The sequence below is a fragment of the Dermochelys coriacea genome, chromosome 11, assembly GCF_009764565.3.
Source record: "Dermochelys coriacea isolate rDerCor1 chromosome 11, rDerCor1.pri.v4, whole genome shotgun sequence".
NCBI lineage: Eukaryota > Metazoa > Chordata > Testudines > Dermochelyidae > Dermochelys > Dermochelys coriacea.
This window is the reverse complement of record NC_050078.2, coordinates 305,768-326,173: the sequence shown is the minus strand read 5'-3', so window position 1 is coordinate 326,173 and position 20,406 is coordinate 305,768. Positions and strand designations below refer to the sequence as shown.

Sequence of the window (20,406 nt, the reverse complement as noted above, 5' to 3'; positions counted from 1 at the left end):
AGACAGCTCGGTGACACCCACACCAACATCTCCTGGCCTACTCTGAGAGGCCTTTTCCACCCACTGGGTAGCAACATAGCACATAGGGGAAACTGAGGCACATATGGACTCATAAATATATTATAGCACAGTCTCATTTTGTCACAGTAGACCACGGCTATGTTTCAAGCCTGTTTGAATGTGCCTGTTAATTTTATAGCACTTTAAAAAATGGACTGCTTGGTGGCTGGTTCTTGTTGGCTTTCACTAGCTGAGATAAACTCACGTCAATTCCTTGTTAATCCTGCCTCTATTTTTTCCCTAGCTGCAGGGCAAAAATACCCTATAAAGAGCCAGCAAATTTTAAATGAAGTAATTTTGGTGGGGGCTGCATCTTAGGAACCTCTTGACCAACTGCTCCCAACCTGGCATCACTAACTGTACCCTGAATCCTCAACTGACACAGTAATGTTCAGACCGATCTCAGTAGGCATGTGGATTGTAGAGCACTTTGAAAAATTGGCTGTAAACAGAAACCTCTGCGCAATCTTAATGATTGCACTGTAAGGGCTACCTCATACTACATTTCCATCCCCATCCGAAGGTTTATGTCAGGAGTGTTGTCAAAGCCGAGAAAATAGACTTTATTTGTCTTTTCAGTGACAGCTGAGATTTGGGTTTATGTTTCAATTCCCCCAAGCTGTGGGGTGTGAGGTATGTCACTGTCAACATGTTACCAGGGCATGTCCGGGCAGATGGTGCAGGGAGTTCATATGCCTGAGTGAGAGAGTTACCATGGGGCCTGTGCCCAGGGGCTCCCTTCTCCATGCCAGTGCTGCTCTGTGGCTGCAGTCTCTGTCACCTGGGACTCCTGACTTCTGCCGTGACCTTGTGGTTTTGTTCTTTGCCTCCTGGTAGGCTGTGTGCAGTTCCTTGAACAGCCCACTATGGCTTTTGTCCGGCTGAATGAGGCTGTCTTCCTGGAATCTGTCCTGGAGGTCCCAATTCCGGTCAGGTTCATCTTTGTCCTGCTGGGACCCAGTCAGGCCAACGTCGATTACCACGAAATTGGACGGTCCATTTCTACCCTCATGTCTGACAAGGTGAGGCGCTGGGTGTGCATTCCTGCTAGAGCATGGGGAATAGTGGTATGGTGGGACAGAGGTCAGACACAGGACAGGAAAGCTTCAGAGACTCTGTACCATGTCTCTTCTGGACAGGGATTAGGGACAGGGAGCACTGTGGGGGACAGGTCTTATCAGAGAAGCCAAGCCTGGGACAGGGAGGATGGCCCAGTACAAAAGAAAAACTTTTTCACTAGGAGGGTGGTGAAGCACTGGAATGGGTTACCTAGAGAGGTGGTGGAATCTCCTTCCCTAGAGGTTTTTAAGGTCATTCTTGACAAAGCCCTGGCTGGGGTGATTTAGTTGGGGATTGATTCTGCTTTGAGCAGGGGCCTGGATTAGATGACCTCCTGAGGTCCCTTCCAACCCTGATAGTCTATGATTCTGTGAAAGAGAGAGACCAGGACAGACATCAGGCTGGGACAGGAAGTGCTAAATTGGGAGGTGAACACAAAAGGAGAAATCCCCAGAAACTTCATTCCAAGAGCAGAAGTGAAGGGGTCCTCAGAGGCTGGCAGAGGAGAAGAGGCCATTGTGCTCAGCTCGTGTGTACTTCCAACGTCCAGCGCAAGGCAGGAGGGAGAGTGCTCTGAAATGGCAGAGGAAGAATGAGAGGAGGGTTGATGCTTTTGTGTGTCAGTGCCCAATGCCTAGCTGGCACAGGGAACATGGACATCAAGAGCTAGAAGTGATAGTGACTGTTGCAGATTATTGTCTAACCTTAGATTTCAAGGATTGAATAGTGTGGCAGTGAAACTCATTCTCTGACAAGGAATGACAAAGGAGAGACAATTATAGGCGCCTGCTACAGACATCCAGGGTTGGAGGAGAGTGAGAATGAAACATTCCTGGACTAGCTTTCAGCGTCCTCTTGGCTGCAGGAGATTGTACATAGGAAACTTTATATCCCCAGCTGTTTGCTGGGTAACAAACCCAGCCAGATCGGCGTCAGCACAGAGACTCATAGGCTGCATGGAGTGCAGCTTTATGATCCAGAAGAAGGGAGTCCATCCAAAGAAGCCTGAGGGATCTGTCGCTTATTGCTCAAGAGGGACTGACTGGGACTGTGAGAATAACAGGGGAACTTGATTGATTGGAGGGGAGTTTGTCCGAATGCCCTGCGCTCAGCTCTAGAATGTTCATGTAGAGCAGGTGGCTCCTTGGCTTCTGAGGGCTCTCAGCTGAAAGACACCACAGAGTGAGGTGCATGGGCCTTATGGGCCGAGCCCTGGACTGTGAACCGGCAGCTGTAATGTTTTAACCCCGGCTCTGCACTAACTCTGTGGGTGGCCCTAGGCAGTCCAGTTCCTTCTCCCTTCACTTCTCCGTCAGTGAACTGGGGGGGGGGGTGATGGTAGTGACGTGGTAACACAGGTGGGAGGATTAGCTAGTTAGTGTTGGTGCTGTGCTTTGGCCATGCCAAGTGCTGGGTATCAGAAGGGTGAAGAGCCAAGTTAGCCTTGCCAGGATTTGAAGCTGCTGTTCCATGGAGTCTGTATGTTGCAGAGAGCTCAGCTGTCCCTGACCTCCTTACAGACTTCTAAATCCGTCCTAATTCCCCATCTCTTTCACTTCAGACATGCTCTGAAAGCGGTGCAGTACCTAGCCATTTCACAGTCCTCATTAAACTCCTCCCTCCGTCGTTAATGGGACTGCTTTTTTCTTTGCACTATTGTCCCCCTGCTTTCTCTAAACCTCTCTTCTTCCTTTAATCCTCCAGGCAGCAGAAACTTAGTCATGGTTTACACTTGAAAGTTAGGTCGACGTTGCTACAGTTTGAGGAGGTTCACATCCCTGAGCACTGTAGCTATGACAAGCTAACCCCAGCGTAGATGCGGCTAGGTCAGTGGAGGAGTGCTTCCGTCAACCAAACTACCACCGCTCAGGGAGGTGGATAACGTACAGCAATGGAAAAACCCCTCCCATGGCCACAGGAAATATTTATGCTACAGTGCTACGACGGTACAGCTACGGTACCACTGTAGAGCCATAGTGTAGGCATGGCCTTACTCTCCATTTTTCCTGCCCTTTCCTTGCAAGAATTCCCTCTGACAGTTCCTCTTTGGCTGCCTCCCCCATGTTCCATCTCTTTATGCTCAGGTCTCTGAGAAGCCCCTGGCACTGACTGTCCCTTGTGCCTGGCATTCCAAGTTCTTTCATAGTTTCATAGAGTTTAAGGCTAGAAGGAACCATGAGCTCATATACTATAACCACTTGTATACCGCAGGCAATTAAACTTCACCCAGATACCCCTTGTTAAGCCCAAAGACCTAAGTTAGACCAAAGCATTTCAGTCCTCAGGAGACGCTGCTGTGTGCCTCAGGGAGAGAACAGGAGAGACCAAGGTGCCACCAATGCCTGAGGCCCTGCAGTGGCAGGGAAATGCACACTGCATACTGCAGAGGGAGGTGAACCCCCTCCCCTCCCCAAGGTTTCTGCCAATCTCACCCAAGGGGTGGAGCGGGAATTTCTTCCCCACTCCAGATCTGGCGATCAGAATGACCATGAGCTTGTAAGCAACACATCCCAATCAGGCATTTAGAAAGAATACTCTCTGTTCCACCTCAGAACACTGTCCACCCCACCAATGTGCCATCTCCAATTGGGGCCAATCAATGATGCTTCAGAGGAAAGTGAAAAAAACACCCAGAATCCATGTGGCCAATTGTGCACTGGAAGAAAAATTCCTTCCTGACTCCTGCAGGCATCTGGGTGAAGCCTTGAAGCATGACATTTGAGTATAGTCATTTTCTTAAGGCAGAACTGCAGATGATTTGAGTATTGAGGGCAATCCAGGCAGCGCTGTTCTTTTGTGCCTTAGTTACAGTGCTTAACAATTCCCAGCCTTTTCCCACAACACTGATTTCCTCCCTGTTAGTTTGTCAGTGCGGCAGAGTGCACAAGATGAGATTAGAGAGAACAGTGCTCTTTTGTGTCACATCAGTAATCTGGATTCTGATCCAAGTGGACCAGTGATCTGATCTATTTATGCACTATCTATCCAATTTTTATACTCCATCCATTTCTGTGGTCCCTGAGTGCCTGACTCACCAGTCAATTGGATTCTGAACTAGCAGCATCTCATTGACTCCTGGCATTTAGAGACCATGGGGAAAAGTCCCTTAGAACAGCCTAAAACAGCTACATAACGCTGGTGTGACAGGAGCTATGATACTGGCTAGATGAGCAGATTGCTCTGATACCAGGTGGTAGGGATACCTAGCTAGCAGCCTCACTGGTCTGATCCAACACCTGAAGGAGAAGAGATCACGGGGAGATGGGATCTGCTCTGACATGGAAAGTGGGGCAGGGATGCTGGAGCATGTAGGTCTTTTGGGCTGTGGCAGTAGGGCAGGCGCTGTGCTCCTGTAGCTGCAGAAGTAGTCTGGTGGTGTCTTTGGGTTGGTTGAGCCTCCTATCTATCTTACAGCTCTTCCACGAGGCTGCGTACATGGCTGACGACCGCCAGGACCTCCTCAATGCCATCAACGAATTCCTGGACTGCAGCATTGTCATCCCCCCGTCAGAAGTGGAGGGGAAAGACTTGCTCAGGTCTATCGCTACCTTCCAGAAAGAGTTACTGAGGAAGAGGAAGGAGAGGGAGCAGAAGAAGTCCACGAAGGAAGGGGTTGTCCAGGAAGCTAAAGGTCTCCTCACTCTGTTTTTGGCAGATAATGAATTTGCATCCAGTATCTCCCTGTCTGCCCTGGGAGGGCACAGTGGGGGCTGTGCCATGGGCACTGGCTAGGAGGCCTCTGCTTCCCCCTTGCACAGGATAAAGCGAGGACAACTAGTGTGGGGTGAGCAGGGCTGAGTCCTGCAACAGAGATGGGGATGTGTGGGAGGCCCCAGGGGCCTGGCAAGCCCAAGAGGGCAGCACATGGCTTTGGGGATCCATGGGGGGCAGGAAGCCCGGAGGGAGCGGAGCACGGACATGGGGCGGCATCAGGCCCAGGGGGCGGAGCACAGCTGTGGGGTGGGGTCGGGGGGGGAAGCCCAGGTTTCATGTGGGGTGTGTAGGGAGCCTGCCGAGCGTTTCCCCCTGCTCACCTGTTCTGTGGGAGATGGGTATTTGCCAGCATCTGTCCCCGGGAGAGAGGGGTGGTTCTCGTTCCTACATTTCCGTTGTAACCCCCATACACCATGTCTCCCCAGAGCTGTGTGAAGTGAAGGCTGAGGAGGAAGAGGAGGGGGACGCTGAGGACGACCCATTGAGACGAACTGGCATTTGTTTTGGAGGTCTGGTTCAGGACATAAAGCGCAGGTACCCCAAATATCTCAGTGACATCAGAGACGCCTTGCACAGCCAGTGCCTTGCAGCCGTTCTCTTCATCTACTTTGCTGCTCTCTCTCCTGCCATCACCTTCGGGGGACTCCTAGGTAATGGGCCTGCTTTCTGTCTGCTCTTTGCACAAACTAGCCCGGGCTGGACTGGGGGCGCTGGCTCTGCTGTCTGAGATTCTGTACCTGCACTGGCCTCAGGGCTTTAGCGCTGCTCACTCAGGAGGCTGTAGTTGTGCTACATACACAGCTTGTACTCTCTCCATGTAACTCGGCCTCTCCAGCTCCAGGATTCTCAGGGTGGTCATAGCAGAGCTAGAGAGGGGTTCTACCCTCAAATGTGAAACCCCCTGCCCAGTGCAGGGCAGTTATGTCTGTGCATGGGAGAGGAGGGGACTCCCTGCCTGTGCATGGTATATCCACCCCAGAGTAACTCTATGGGGGACTGTGCTCTCCGCAGGGCGGCTTATCACATACACGTTGTTCTCTCTTAGGAGAGAAGACAGAGGGTCTCATGGGGGTCTCGGAGCTGATCATCTCCACCTCAGTTCTGGGGATCCTGTTCTCCCTGCTTGGAGCTCAGCCGCTCCTTGTCATTGGTTTCTCGGGGCCCCTTCTGGTATTTGAAGAAGCTTTTTTCAAGGTACTTGTAAGCCATCATGTCACATGTTGCCCCATGCTTCCTCAGCCACTGTACTGTGCTTCGCTTGCCATGGTTTGTCTGATCAGAGGGGCAGCTGCACTTCTCTGACGCTGAAAGGGGTGACTCTGAAATGTTCCTGCAGACTGCCACCATACCACAGGGCACCCAGTGCTGTCCCTGCCCTCCTGTCTGTCCCTTCCAGCTCACCCCAGTCAGTTCTGCCTCATCTCACCATGGTCCACTCCACTGAGCCTGTCTAGGGTTGTGATTTTATTAATGCTTCGCAGTGCTGCCCTAGCCAGCAGCCCTGATATAAGCTCCTGCCCAAACCAGACCCTGATCTGCATTGCTGTGGGAATGCTTATACGTGCAGCCCACGCTCCTTTTCTCGGTCACTTTTTCTCCTCTCTTTTGGGTGAAGATTTTCTCTGTGTGTGTATTTAAATCTCCCCACTGTATTTTCCACCAAATGCATCCGATGAAGTGAGCTGTAGCTCACGAAAGCTTACGCTCAAATAAATTTGTTAGTCTCTAAGGTGCCACAAGTCCTCCTTTTCTTTTTGCGAATACAGACTAACACGGCTGCTACTCTGAAACCTTTCCAGATTTAGTTAACTGTATCCCAGTATAGCCTGCATCCCATGCAGTCCAATCCAGTCTCTCTAGGAGAGCAGTAACCACTCACCTAGCATTATTCTTCATTTCTGATGTGGCGGCAGGGGATTTCATATTATGGTTATTTGTGCTGCCTCTTGCTTATCCCCGAGTTGTGTTCAGAGAGGGTCTATGCCAGCCAGTTTGGAGACGTCTCATTCTTGTGCATCTTTACGTTGTGGACTGTGGAAAGGAAAATGTCTTTCAGGGTCAGGTACAGTGGGTCTAGTCATTCTTTTCCACATTTCCATGGAGTCTGTGTCTCTTGGTTTTCAAGTGCTTTCTCTTATGCCTCTCTATCCCATGCAGAACGTAAGGGCATCACCACTGTCTTCCATCTTTGCCAGTCTCCTGCTGCAGTCTTAGCTTCTTCCTATGTCATTTTGAGAGCTTTCCATTTTGCTTCTGTTGTGTGTTTGCATGTTATCCTTTTTCTCTCTTGTTACCTCTCACCCAGGGGCTCCATGTCTTGTCATGTTATTCTCGACATGTGTCCTAGCCAGCTCCATTTTTGTTCCATAACTTCCTGTCCTATTGGTTTCTGTTTCATCCTCTTTCAGAGCTCCTCATCTGTGATTTTTTTTCTGGCCACCTGTTATTGCGCATTTGTCTAAGGCAGCTGTTGATGAAAAATTGGAATTTTGATAGAAAGGTCAAAATAAATCTCCAAGTTTCAACACCACTTCGTAAGACCTGCTTTACAATTGTGTTAAATATCTGAAGTTTAGTTTGGAAGGCAAGATTTCAGTTTTTCCAAGTTGGCTTTAGAGTTACAAAACATGTCTGGCTTTTGCTATTCCAGCTTTAATGTCATCTGTTCCACCTGTTGTACTTACAGTGCTACCAAGATATGTGAAACATCAGAACTCTTTTATGTCAGTCCCAGAAAGTGTTATTAGTGTGTCTTATTATGTGTTGATTCTCATGGTTTTAGTTTTCGCTGTGTTGACCTTCAACCTTGCTAACTGTGCATAGGCCTGGAGATAATGCATTTTGGGTTGCATGTTTCTAATGTCATGGGATAGCAAGTTGATGTCCTCTACAAAGTCAAGGTCCTCTAACTTCTGTGTGACAATCCATTGCATAGGCGCTGACTCCGTGGGTGCTTCGGGGCTGCAGCACCCACAGGGAAAAATTGGTGGGTGCTCTGCACCCGCCAGCAGCCAAGCTCCCCTCCCCGCCCCTCTGCTTCACCTCACCTCCGCCTCCTCCCCTGAGTGTGCTGCTTCCCCGCTTCTCTCCCTAGCTCCCAGCACTTGCCGCCGCGAAACAAACTCTGGGAGGGAGTGGGGAGGAGCGGGAACGCGGCTCACCCAGGGGAGGAAGCGGGAAAGAGGCGGGGATTTGGGGAAGGGGTTGGAATGGGGGCGAGGCGGGGGTGGAGGCGGGGCAGGGCCGGGGTCCGGGGCAGGTCGAGCACCCACCGGCGCCAGGAGAACTTGGCGCCTATGCTCCATTGTGTGCCCCTTGGTTGTTCTGTAGTCTTTGTCATTACCCAATCCACTACCAGTAAAAAGATTGTGGGTGCCATAAGACATCTTTATCTGATGCCCATAGTAACCTCAAATGACTGAGTCAGTTATGTATTACTTGACTTGTCATATTTTCATAAAAGCTCCTAATGAAAATTTCTGAGGATTCCATTGTAGCATAGTAACTTCCATAACCCTGTTCTATCCACCGTATCCATGACTTTTTGGAAATCCATACTCTTCCTAGAAAGTGGTGACTGCCATTTGATTGACAGTTCTGTGGTGATCCGTAGTGTTTATTATGATTAAATTACTAGTTTAGGGTTGTGGATTTTGTAACGGGTGAAGGCCTGTCAGAGTTCTTTGCTTCTCCCTCCTAGAGAGCAGCATAATCTCTAGCATCAAGCATTTGTGATATGTTCCTCCCCATCTGTAGTGTTCTCTGTGCTTGAGTGGGGTTGTCTGTACTATTGTTCCTGGCATTAGTAGCCAGGCTTGCGTAGGAGTGGAGTGAGTTTATGATTTGGGGCTGGTAGTCAGTGCACAGGACACTGTGCTTTGGATAGCAGAGGGAGTTTTTCTAGGTCTGTTCAGCTGCCGTTGGTTGGGAAAGTTCCTTTGCATGCCTACCGCTGGGCTTGCTGGGCGTTTGTCTGACAGGGCTACAGTCTGCCTTACAGCTGAACCCAAGCATGCGGACTGGTGTCTCCTGGGGGGCTGGTGACTAGACTGAGCAGGAGTTTTCTTGGGGAGTTGTGTTGGTGTCATGTTTATTTGTAGCATTGAAGCAGGGCAGAGGGGATGTGCAATGCACAGTGTGCCTGGGATGCACCCTAGTAACTAACACTACAGTCTGGGCAGGACAGGCCCGGTGAAACAACAGATACTAAGTCTTGAAACAACAGATACTAAGTCGGGGACTTTACTCAGCAAATGAAGCATTTCCTGTACCCTCCAGCCATACCTTAACCCCTTCCCTGCCAGGCTACATGAAAAAATGTACACATGCCATTCCAGAAATTGATAAAGAACCATGTAGAATGGGAGAGGGGAGGAGAGTGTGTGTGGGAGAGCAGAGGAGAGAGGCTGTCCTATGGGCTGTGATTAACCCTTCATTTCCCTATTTCAGTTCTGCCAGAGCCAAGGCATCGAGTACCTGACGGGCAGAGTGTGGATTGGCCTGTGGCTTATTGTCTTCATCTTCATCATTGTGGCAGCTGAAGGCAGCTTCCTGGTGCGATACATCTCGCCCTTCACACAGGAGATCTTTGCCTTCCTCATCTCCCTCATCTTCATCTACGAAACCTTCTATAAACTCTACAAGGTGAACCGTCCCCGGGGAGAGATGCTACAGAGTGTCTGCCCAGCTGTCTGATCTAGGCACCTGCCACCGTAGTGTCCATGTGCCTTCGACAATTGATAGAGAAAACAATAGCAACAGCATCTCTGATGCAGGGCCAGAGTGCCGTAGCATTTCTGGCTGGGCCTGTGAAACAATTCTTTGCCATCCCTCAAGTCCCCAAACATGAGTGCCCCCTGTGCGCAGTAACTGCATTGCTGTGCACAGGTATTTGCAGGGAGCGTAGAGGGACACACGCCAAACCTTCTCTCCCTTCCCCTGCAGCAGTACCTGGACACATAACTAGTTTTTTCTTTTCTTTCTTCCTCAATCTCCCTGGTACCGGTAGATTGTGAGATGAGCTATTTGGGGAAGTGCAGTGATGGGCTTGGCAACACACAGGGCTGTACTCACACTTGACTGTCCTCCCCTACACCTCTGCACAGGTGGTGACTGCACCCTCTGCTTGTCTCCCCATCCAGGTTTTTGCAGAGCATCCTTTGCTGAAGTTTTACCCACCGAGTTTGCAGAGTGGCTTGAATGCCAGCACTCTCTCTGTTGATGCCGTGTCTCTGGGAACCAGGATGCAGCCCAATACTGCCCTCCTCTCACTTATCCTCATGCTGGGCACCTTCTTCATCGCTTTCTTTATGCGCAAGTTCAAGAACAGCCGTTTCTTAGGAGGCAAGGTAGGCTGCTGAGCTGTGTCCCAACAGCTCGATCCTGTGGCCCTTTCATCCATCATGCATCCCTTCTGGCTGCACACTTTTGCCCTCTGTGGCACCAGCATTATCTATTCCAGCATGTCTGAACCTGGCACCCTGTCCTGGCTCACATGGTCTTACCAGGCCTGTGTGGTCAAAGGGCTGTTTACGCTGATAGGAAGCTGCCTGAAGAGAGAGCTGGCACCCCGGTGTGTTGTCTCTCTCCGGGTGAGTCTGGTGCCATCAGGGACCACCCCCGTAAAATAAACACCAACAGTCCTCTGAATGCCATTGGAGAGGGAAGCCTCCCTTGGCACAAGGCCAAGGCCATAGATAAGACCTGGCTGCTGCTCACACTTATCTGTCCTACCACATCTGCCCCAGGGTATCTTTAGATGGAGGGATCCAGCAGCCCAAACACTGCTTGGGCCTAAACATTTCAGGCCTTCAGAAGGCTTCTCTGGCTGAATCCGGAGTCAAGGGTCTGCTAAACTGGAGCTTTACAGCCATAGGGACTGGTGGGTATATGAGTCTCCATAGGTCAGGCTAATCTTAGGGGACTGGACTCCAGTATGTATCAGAATGACCTAGCATGGAACAAAGTTAAGGGACAAACTTAATTTTAGTTCTCTCTGTGATCCGTCTGTCTGCCCATCTGAGGCACTAATACAGCACTCAGTGCCATGAGACCTGAGTGCTTTTCTAAGGCATTTCCAGCTAGAATGTGCCTGGTGAATCCTGGCTTCCCACCCAGTCTCCCAGGGGCCAGATGGTGTCTGGAGCAGCCCAGGTATCTGAATGCGGCTAGAGAGCAGCTGGGGCCCAACCAGGGAGAAAAGCAGCCCAATGGGGTCAGGGAGTGACCAGAGCTCCTGTATCCTCTGTTCATTAGCAGCAATCACATTTGTAGTGGGCACCTTGCCTGTCCTTTGGATGGGATGGATTGTCGGCCTGTCTCGGGGCTCTGTACAGTGCCTGGCATTGTAGCAGTGTCTAAGAGCTTGGCCTGCGCGTTTCCACTGAAATGCGTTTGCTTTGCAGGCTCGACGGATCATTGGAGACTTTGGAATCCCCATCTCGATCCTGGTCATGGTCTTGGTGGATTACACCATCACAGACACGTACACACAGGTAGGTGCTGGCACTCCCATCAGGCCCGAACACCAGCCCAGCATGGTTGGGACTACTGATTGTTCCATTCACTGTGCTTGTGTAACTAGATGTTTTTGTGTTTCCCACTTTCTCGGTCAATACGGTGCAAATCAAAGAGAGATTTTTGTGCACATACTTCTGCAAATCATAGCTGTGGGAGCAGCCCCGGGAGGCACTGAGTTCTACCAAGATGTGGGTCAGAACCATAAGGGACTGAGGGTTCCTGTGACACCAAGAGCCAGATCAGAGCTGTGCAGGTTTGAGGGTCTGCGTGTTACCGAGAGCTGGATTAGAACTGTGTACGTCTGAGGTCTGTGCAATCTAAATAGGAGAAGGGAGGTGGTATTCCCTCTGAATACAGCATTACGAAACCCATTACTGGAGGCTGTGTCCAGTTTTGGTGCCTGCACTTCAGAAGGATACTGAGTATCTGGAAGGGGCTCAGAGACAGTTCGAGATCTGGAAAAGCTGCTTCGCAGTGAGACTAAGGAGCTCATTGTATTTCGTGTATCCAAGAGGAGTGAGGAGGTGACTTGATCACTGTCTGTAAATACTTTCCGGGGGGAGATTTCTGGCTTGTCTACATGGTGCATTAGTCTGCCCTGAGGATGTAAATTCTAATGCACACTAGTGTGTTGTGGACTAACTGTCCTGTGTGGACCCTGTTGGTGTGCACTAAAAGTTCCCTTGTGCGCATTAATGTAGCATTGTTTGAAATGGGAACTTTTAGTCCGCACCAGCAGAGTCCCCCTGAGCCACTTAGTACATGAAACCCTGGTTGCATCTCTGCCTCAGTTTCCCTTAACATGCTTTCAAGAAGTCCAATGAGGTTTATATATATCGAACTGTGCCTCTTCAGGGGTCTAGTTTATTAAATTCAAAATGGTGAAATGTGCTACACAAATGAGCCTCCAAGATGGGGGGAGAGAAGGAAGAAGGGGTCCAAATTAACCTTAGTCTATCAACTCCACTTATGTCTCTCACCTGCCTCCATCCAGGCTCCTTACCTATGAAGCACTCTTGACTCAGGATCCTCTTCTGGAGTCAGGATCTCTGGGGAAAGGTCCCCTCTCTATAACCTCCACCCCTGCTCAACCACAGCTGATGGGCTGGATGCAGGAAGGGAGGGTGAGGGTCTCTGGCATGGGCTATGCAGGAGCTCAAAACAAGGCAGCTATTGGCATATAATTCCTCTGTGATCTGCAGCTCCTGGTGAGGTCCTCTCACTCGGACCAAGTTCTGCTAGGGCTTGGCATTCACAGCTCTTCTCTTTCAAAGCCACTTCTTCAGGTCCCTCGCCTGCTGAGCTCTGTGCTGACCCCCAAGAGGAGCTCTCCTTAGGAGCTCTCTATCTCTCTGCTCCACTCCCTGTCTGAGCCCTCATGACCCCAGCTAAGGCCCAGGTGCCCCTTACCTAATGAACTGCCATCCAGCTGGGTCAGCTCATTCTCCTTAGTGGAGCCTTTCACAGGCAGGCTGGGTACCTGCCTCCTCCAGAGCTAGCCCCCAGGACAGTGTGTGACACACTAGTGCTCAGTAGAATTGAGACTCCTGAACCAGACAGACAAGCCCTGAGAGCCAAGGCTCTTTAACCCAGCAGACAGAGGCAGAGTGACACCCAGCGGCTGGGAGCTGAAGTGAGACAAACTCAGACTAGAAATACGGCACTGATGTTTAACGGGGGGGGAGAGGGGGAAGAACCATCCACCGGAACAGGTCACCCAGGGATGTGGTGGCTTCTCTATCACCAGGAGTCTTCATATCAAGCCCAGGCATTTCTCTCTATAACCTCCACCCCTGCTCAACCACAGCTGATGGGCTGGATGCAGGAAGGGAGGGATGAGGGTCTCTGGCATGGGCTATGCAGGAGCTCAGAATGCGGGGATGATAATGGCCCCTTCTGGATTTAACATGTACAATACCAAGGGCAAGGTCAGAGCTGTGCAGGGCTGAGGATCCCTGTGGTACCAAGAACCAGGTCGGAGCCATAGGGGGTTGAGGATCCCTGGGGTACCCAGAGCCATAGGGAGCTGAGACTCCCTGCAGTATGGAGAGCCAGGTTGGAGCCATAGGGGGCTGAGGATCCCAGTGGTACTGAGAGCCATGTCGGAGCCATAAGGGGTTGAGGATCCCTGTGGTATCCAGAGCCAGATCAGAGCCATAGGGAGCTGAGACTCCCTGCGGTATGGAGAGCCAGGTCGGATCGATAGGGGGCTGAGGATCCCAGTGGTACCGAGAACCATGTCAGAACCATAGGGGGCTGAGGATTCCTGTGGTACCCAGAGCCAGATTGGAGCCATAGGGGGCTGATACTCCCTGCGGTACAGAGAGCCAGGTCGGATCGATAGGGGGCCGAGGATCCCAGCGGTACCGAGTGCCAGGTCAGAGCCATAGGGGGCTGAGGGGCTGAATGTCGTTGAGTAAATGTTGTTTTTTTCCTGCTCTCACAGAAGCTGAATGTTCCCACTGGGCTCTCAGTCACGTCTCCCCAGAAGCGCGGCTGGTTCATTCACCCCCTGGGCAGCCGACAGGCCTTTCCCATGTGGATGATGTTTGCCTCAGCCATCCCTGCACTCCTGGTCTTCATCCTCATTTTCATGGAGACCCAGATCACCATGTGAGTACTGCTGCCTGCACCCACAGCTCCCTCATCCCACTGAGCTCCAAGCCAGTGCTTGGCAACTGTGCGGGGAGATGGACGAGGTGGGGGGTTCTCGACCTTGGGCTGGGCCCTGGACATTCAGCCTCAGTCACAGGCTCGGGCTGCAGGATGCCCAGTCTGGACGTGAGGAGGCAGGGACTCTCCTGTCATGGCCCTTCCTGCACAGCGACTGTGGCTGTGGGTTCCCCTCCCCTGCCAGGTGGAGTCTACATAGCCTGCGCCAGCCTCACCCAGGAAAGGAGCCTGTCCCTGGGCTTGACAGACAGGAGAATGGCCAGGAGTGGCGAAGAATATCCCCTTTTCCCCCACGTGCCTGGCTGGACTCTCGCCTGCCTGGCACTCGTTTTACCAACTGCACCTCTGCAGCGCACGAGCAGTGCTCCCAGCTCCAAAGGCCATTGGGCACATGCTCTGCCCCAGCACACAGGGGGGACCTGGGGCTGCGCAGGCCTGGCGCCGACAGCAGGACCCTCCTCTCTCCCCAGCCTGATTGTCAGTAAGAAGGAGAGGAAGCTCCTGAAAGGCTCCGGTTTCCATCTGGACCTGCTGCTCATCGGTACCATGGGCGGCCTCTGTGCGCTGTTCGGGCTCCCTTGGCTGACTGCTGCCACCGTGCGCTCGGTCACCCATGTCAATGCCCTGACAGTCATGAGCAAGGCCATCGCTCCGGGGGAGAAGCCGAAGATTGAGGAGGTTAAGGAGCAGCGCGTGACAGGAGTTGCAATCGCTGTCCTTGTTGGTGAGCCTCAAGCTACTGAACTTGGGGGGCAGAGGTTGTCCAGGGATAGGATTAGCAGCACCCCCATGGCCAGCGGCCCTACTCCGCCCCCCAACCAGCGTGTTGGGACTCCTGCCAAGACCTTTTCTACAGAGCTTGCCCAATTCTGGGAGAACACTTCATCCCGTTCTCTGGGATCCAAAACGCTCGACCTACTCTGTACCTCACCTCTGTGTTCCTAGGTCATCTTGTCTGTTGTTAGTAAAGGGTTCCTGGCTGTTCTCCCTCCTGTCTCAGCTGGCTCAGACATTCTGTCTCTTTCAACCTAATGGTCTATACACCTCTCAAATTCTATCCTCCAAGAAATGAGGCCTCCCTCCAAGTGGTAATTACTCATGTCAGGCCAGGCTTAGTTACACAGCACCCCTACCTCATGGCCAGCACCCCATCTTGCCCCCAAAACCAGCGCCCCTACCCTATCACAGCCAGCACCCCTGGCCTGTCCCCAAACCAGCGCCCCTACCTCGCGGTCAGCACCCTACCCTGCCCCCAACAACCAGCACCCCACCCCATTCCTTGTGGCGAGCACCTCTGTCCTGGCCCCAAAACCATTGTTGCTGCTTTGCGGCCATCGACCTTACCTAGCATGTACAACCAGTGCCCCACCCATTCCCCACAGCTAGTGCCCCTACCCTGCCCCCCACGGCCAGCACCTCTACCTCATGTCCAGTGCCCATCCCCACCCCCACAATTAGTGCACAATCCTGCTCCCCACAGCCAGCTCCCCATGGCCAGCGCCCCAACCCTCCCTGGACAACTTTCCACTGCCAGCGCCCCAGCCGCTCCCTACAGCCAGTGCCCCTCCCCGCCCTCACAACTAGTGCCCAACCTGCTCCCCATGGCCAGCGGTCCAGCCCTGCCCCCGACAGCTCCCACGGCCCCAGTCCTTTCCCCGACAGCTCCACATGACCAGCGCCTTAGCCCGGCCTCAGCCCTGCACCTGTCAGCTCCCCACAGCCCCCTGCCCTGCCTCCAACAACTCCCCATGACGAGCACCCCAGCTCTGCACCTGTCAACTCCCCACAGCCCCTGCCTCAGCCCTGCCCCCGACATCTCCCCATGCTCAGCGGCTTAGCCCTGCCCCAGCCCTGCCCCTGATAGCTCCATAGAGCCCCCGCCCCATCCTGCTCTCCACAGCTCCCACATCTGGGGGCTCCTGACAGTGACCGCCCCTACTCTGTACCATGTGGCAGCTAGAGAGACGCAGGTGGTGTCAGGACAATGGTCCATGTGCAGTGGACATGCAGCTGGGGAGGCTGCAGGTGAGTGATGCCCTCAGCTCTGTCCTTGCAGGCTTGTCCATTGTGATGGGCAACATGCTGCGCCGGATCCCCCTGGCCGTGCTCTTCGGGATCTTCCTCTACATGGGGGTCACGTCTCTCACCGGCATCCAGCTCTACGAGCGTCTCCTCCTCATCTTCATGCCATCCAAGCACCACCCGGATCACGTCTACGTTGTCAAGGTGAGTGAGCAGGGGCTGTTTGGGGAGCTGGGGCTAGGACATGGGGTGGCTGATGGGTGGGAGATGTAAAAGGGGAACTATCTGTGAACTGTTGTTCAGTGGGGCTGTGTTGTAGGCGAGGAGCTGGGGGTGGGTGGATGGGGCTACATGCAGGATGGAGGGGTTGAGCATTCAGTGGGGCCATGCTGTTGACGGGGATCTGTGGCTGAGTGTTCACGGGGGCCGTGCTGTAGACGGGGCGATGCGCAGGCTGGAGGGGCTGAGCCTTCAGTAGGGCCGTGCTGTAGACGGGGAGGTGGGACCGAGCATTCAGTGGGGCCATGCTGTAGGCGGGGAGCTGGTTCTGAGTGGATGGGGCGACGCATGGGCTGGAGGGGCTGAGCTTTCAGTGGGGCCGTGATGTAGACGGGGAGGTGGGACCGAGCATTCAGTGGGGCCATGCTGTAGGCTGGGAGCTGGTTCTGAGTGGATGGGGCGATGCACAGGCTGGAGGGGCTGAGCATTCAGTGGGGCTGTGCTGTAGGCGAGGAGCCATGGCTACATGGATGGGGCAACATGTGTGCTGGAGGGGCTGAGCATTCAGTGGGGCCGTGCTGTAGATGGGGAGCTGGGGCCGAGCGTTCAATGGGGCTGTGCTCTAGGCGGGGAGCCTAGAGTGGATGGATGGGGCTACTACACGTGGATGGGGCGACGTGCGGGCTGGAGTGGGAGGTGGCTTATCTCCCTGAGAGATGGTGCGTTGCTAGGCTGGACTTGTGTCCCCAGGTGAAGACCTGGAGAATGAACCTCTTCACCTGCATTCAGCTGGCCTGCATCGTGGTGCTCTGGGTGGTGAAATCAACAGTGGCCTCGTTAGCTTTCCCCTTTGTCCTGATTATGACGGTGCCCTTACGACGCTTCCTGCTGCCCCGCTTCTTTCAGGACCGGGAGCTCAAAGCCGTAAGCAGCTCTGTGTGACAGCATCCGTCTCCCCAGGACTGGGCTGTCTTCAGTTCGCTCAGGCAGCTGGCATGTGGGGCACTGCCTGCTCCGAGGGGCTGGGAGCTTTCTCCAGCTTCTTGTGGGTGGTGATTTATCCGGGCCCAGCACTTTCGAACAGAGCCAGGGGCTCTTGCCCCAGTGAGCTCACAGCCTAGGGTGTGGGAAGGGCACAGATGCCAAGCAGAAGCCTGGAACGGGGGCTCCCTGCTCCATCTCTCTCTTCATGGTCAGGGCTGCCGGATCTGGTGAGGTTGGTCTGGAGCTATCTGGCCTTCGCCTCCCTGGTAATGGCAGGGACAGCTCAGCCAATACACCCAGTTCCTTGGATGTTGATATTTTCAAACACAGGGCTCTCTAGACTGAGAGCCTAGGGGCTGGGGCCTCTTTCCATCTTCTGTGGGTGGTGTCCAGGGTCCTCATCACAGAGAAGAGCCTGCATCAGCAGCTGTGAATGTGGAGGAGCTTCACTGCCTTTCCTGGGGCGGCTGCTACCTAGCAGAGAAGCCAGCACCAGTAGCACTGGAGCTGCCAGGGGAAGGGGAACGTCCGGGGGAAGGACACCAAGCCGGAGAGTGGGGAGGGAGGATTGGGTCACATGGGATGGGGAAGGAGACAACGTGAGTGTCCTGCGATATAATGAGCAAAGCGCTTGATACCAACATCCCCCCAGCGGGGTGAGTTAGGGCCCTGGCTCCTGCTTCTGGGCTGGTGTCTGAGACTGGTGGGACGGCCACCAGGAGCCCCGCTCTGGTCACTGCCATGCCAATGCCCAGCTTCTGTCTCTGTCCACAGTTGGACTCGGAGGACGCAGAGCCGAACTTTGACGAGGACGGCCGGGACGAGTACAACGAGATGCACATGCCTGTGTGAACGGCTCCACCCCCCGCCCTGTGGAAAGCTGCTCGTTCCCACGCGTTCTCCCTGGCTAAGGACCAATCAGAATGGCTTTGAACTTACTACACGTCAGATGTGTTCCTGTCTGGACCAAAGAGCACCTGTGTCGGAACCCTGCAGGGAGGTGGGCAGGGCCGTTCGCGCCCCCACCCGCTCAGTGGAAGCACAAGCCTGTCTCCACCTGGACCCAGTGGGAGACGCTTCTCACATCCAGAGTCTCTGTAGGGGCCTACACTCCCTTTGGTCCTGGGTCTCCCTCACTGAAGACTGGGGGTTGCATTGGTATGTGGGTTAGCAAAGGGGGGCCATGCAGCTGTGAGCCGCCACCTCCCATCCACTCACCAGAGAGCTCTGGCTCCTCCAAATGCCAGCCCAAGTTTCACGTTCCACGGAGTCTGAGGCAGGCATGGGCCTCACACAGAGCCCCAGTCTCAGTGCCCGGCCAGACTCTGCCTGTGCAGGGCAAGACTCGTCTGCTCTGCCACCCCCAGCTGGGCTGCCCAGCTGCCTTAGCGGGCACACAAGTGGGCTCCTGGCACGACTCCCTGTCATGGGCTACTTTGCACCTCAGACTGCCCTGCCTGGTTTCTAACAGTGCTCCTGTGCCATCCTGGGCTGCAGAACAGCCTATACAGCGTGGCCAGGATTAGGGCAAGTCAGGACCCTGTATCCAGTCTGCCCCAAACTCTCTGTGCTACTGGCCCATGCATCTGTGTCCCAACAGCAGGTGGTTTCCCTGTGGATAGGCAGGGGGTTCCACTCTTGAGCTTCAAGGAGTTCAAATCCCATCCCCCTGCCTGTCTGAGTCCCTTCCCTGGTGCCTGCCCTCCCTGTTGATACTGTTGTATTGCTCAAAGTTGTATTTCTGGGGTGGAGGGGTCTGAGGTCATGGGCAGTCCCACAGTAACCAGCTGTGATGTGTGTTAAGGATTGTGATGTCTGCAAAGGAAGGAGCAGCAGGAGAAGGGGCCTCCTAGAGCAGGCAGGGCTGAGAGGGCTTCCAGAGGAAGTGTCTCCCACTGAGCATGCGGCGGGATTGAAGCCATGTCAGTCCCAGGATATTAGAGACACAAGGTGTGGGAGGGAACTTTTATTGGACCAACTTCAGCTGGTGAGAGAGCAGCTTTGGAGCTTACACAGAGTTCTTCTTCTGGTTGAAAGCTCCTTTCTCACCAACAGGGGCAGATCTAATAAAAGATGTTCCCTCCCCCACCTTGTCTCCCACTACATGGCATTTTGTCCACATGAGCTGCAGCCAGCAGCAGGCATCCACAGCACTAGTGTTGGGGTCACCAGGACACATAGCCTCCACCACAGTGACTGGGCCACCCATGCCCCTGATGACTGGGTTGCTGTGGCTCCCCACCTCTCCTATTCCCAAACCTGGGCCACCCACAGCGTCTGGAGGCACCTGATAGCCAGAGCCCCTGGCACCTAGGCCTGTCCCTGGGCAACCCTGAATGTCTTCACACCTGAAAGGCCCGAGGTCTCTTCAGACATCAGGGTCTGAGGTCTCATGTGGGTTACTGCCTCGGCCCTTTAGATCCCAGCTCTCCCTGCAGCTCTCGCCAGCTCTGCTGAGGAGATCACCAGCGGTGCTCATGGCCTGTAGTAGGGTAACCTGGCAGCTGCCATGGAGCCCGAAGATCACCAGTACCAATGCTCGGTGGGGCAGGAGGCCCTGATGTGACAAAGTCAGAGAAGGGAGGCGCCCCAGCCCCTCCACACAGGCATCAGAGGAAGGGGGGACCTTGTGGTGCAGGCACTGGCCTGAGAATCCTGCCTCCACCAGAACTTCCTGTGGGATCTCAGCAAAGCCACTGACTCTCCCTGCCTCAGCTTCCTATCTGAAATGGGGCTGATCCTTCCCTACCTCATGCATGGGGGTGCTCACTACGGTGTGGGAGGCTCAGACGCTACGGCCACAGGGCCACATGGATACCCAGCCAGGTGGAAGGGAGCCTTCAGAGCTAGGGTCCTGCTCCTGCCAGGCCACAGCCCGGCACATCAACAGCCCCTGTGATGCCAGTGAAGCCTCCTGGTTAGGAAATGTGTGTCTGTCTGTCTGTGGCTGCGTGTCCTGTCCCTGTGTAGTGTAGGAGGCCTGCTGTTGCTGCATCCCTGCCAGCCTGGCTGTGCATTGTGACTCCTCTACCTGTAGTGGAAATGGCTGCACCAATAAACCCTTCACAGGAACTGAACTTCCGAGTCTCTGTGCATGCTACAGCCCACAGGAGAATGGCTGCTCCTCCATGGCAGCAGACCCGGGAGACCACTGGG

At 53.8% G+C, this 20,406-nt stretch overlaps 1 protein-coding gene across 8 annotated transcripts in view; it reads left to right on the top strand.

Moving 5' to 3' along the window:
- Positions 1 to 20,327, top strand: part of SLC4A3 (solute carrier family 4 member 3) — a 77,179-nt gene extending 56,852 nt beyond the window's left edge. For all 8 annotated transcript variants that reach the window (XM_043504865.1, XM_043504867.1, XM_043504866.1 and 5 more), the window contains 12 exons: positions 898 to 1,082; positions 4,534 to 4,750; positions 5,259 to 5,483; positions 5,879 to 6,027; positions 9,283 to 9,477; positions 9,975 to 10,181; positions 11,238 to 11,327; positions 13,799 to 13,965; positions 14,496 to 14,749; positions 16,082 to 16,251; positions 17,017 to 17,190; positions 18,025 to 20,327. In XM_043504865.1, coding sequence (XP_043360800.1) covers positions 898 to 1,082; positions 4,534 to 4,750; positions 5,259 to 5,483; positions 5,879 to 6,027; positions 9,283 to 9,477; positions 9,975 to 10,181; positions 11,238 to 11,327; positions 13,799 to 13,965; positions 14,496 to 14,749; positions 16,082 to 16,251; positions 17,017 to 17,190; positions 18,025 to 18,102 — 2,111 coding nt within the window. In that variant the 3' untranslated portion in view covers positions 18,103 to 20,327. The remainder of the gene's footprint in view (positions 1 to 897; positions 1,083 to 4,533; positions 4,751 to 5,258; positions 5,484 to 5,878; positions 6,028 to 9,282; positions 9,478 to 9,974; positions 10,182 to 11,237; positions 11,328 to 13,798; positions 13,966 to 14,495; positions 14,750 to 16,081; positions 16,252 to 17,016; positions 17,191 to 18,024) is intronic.
- Positions 20,328 to 20,406: the final 79 nt, after the last annotated feature.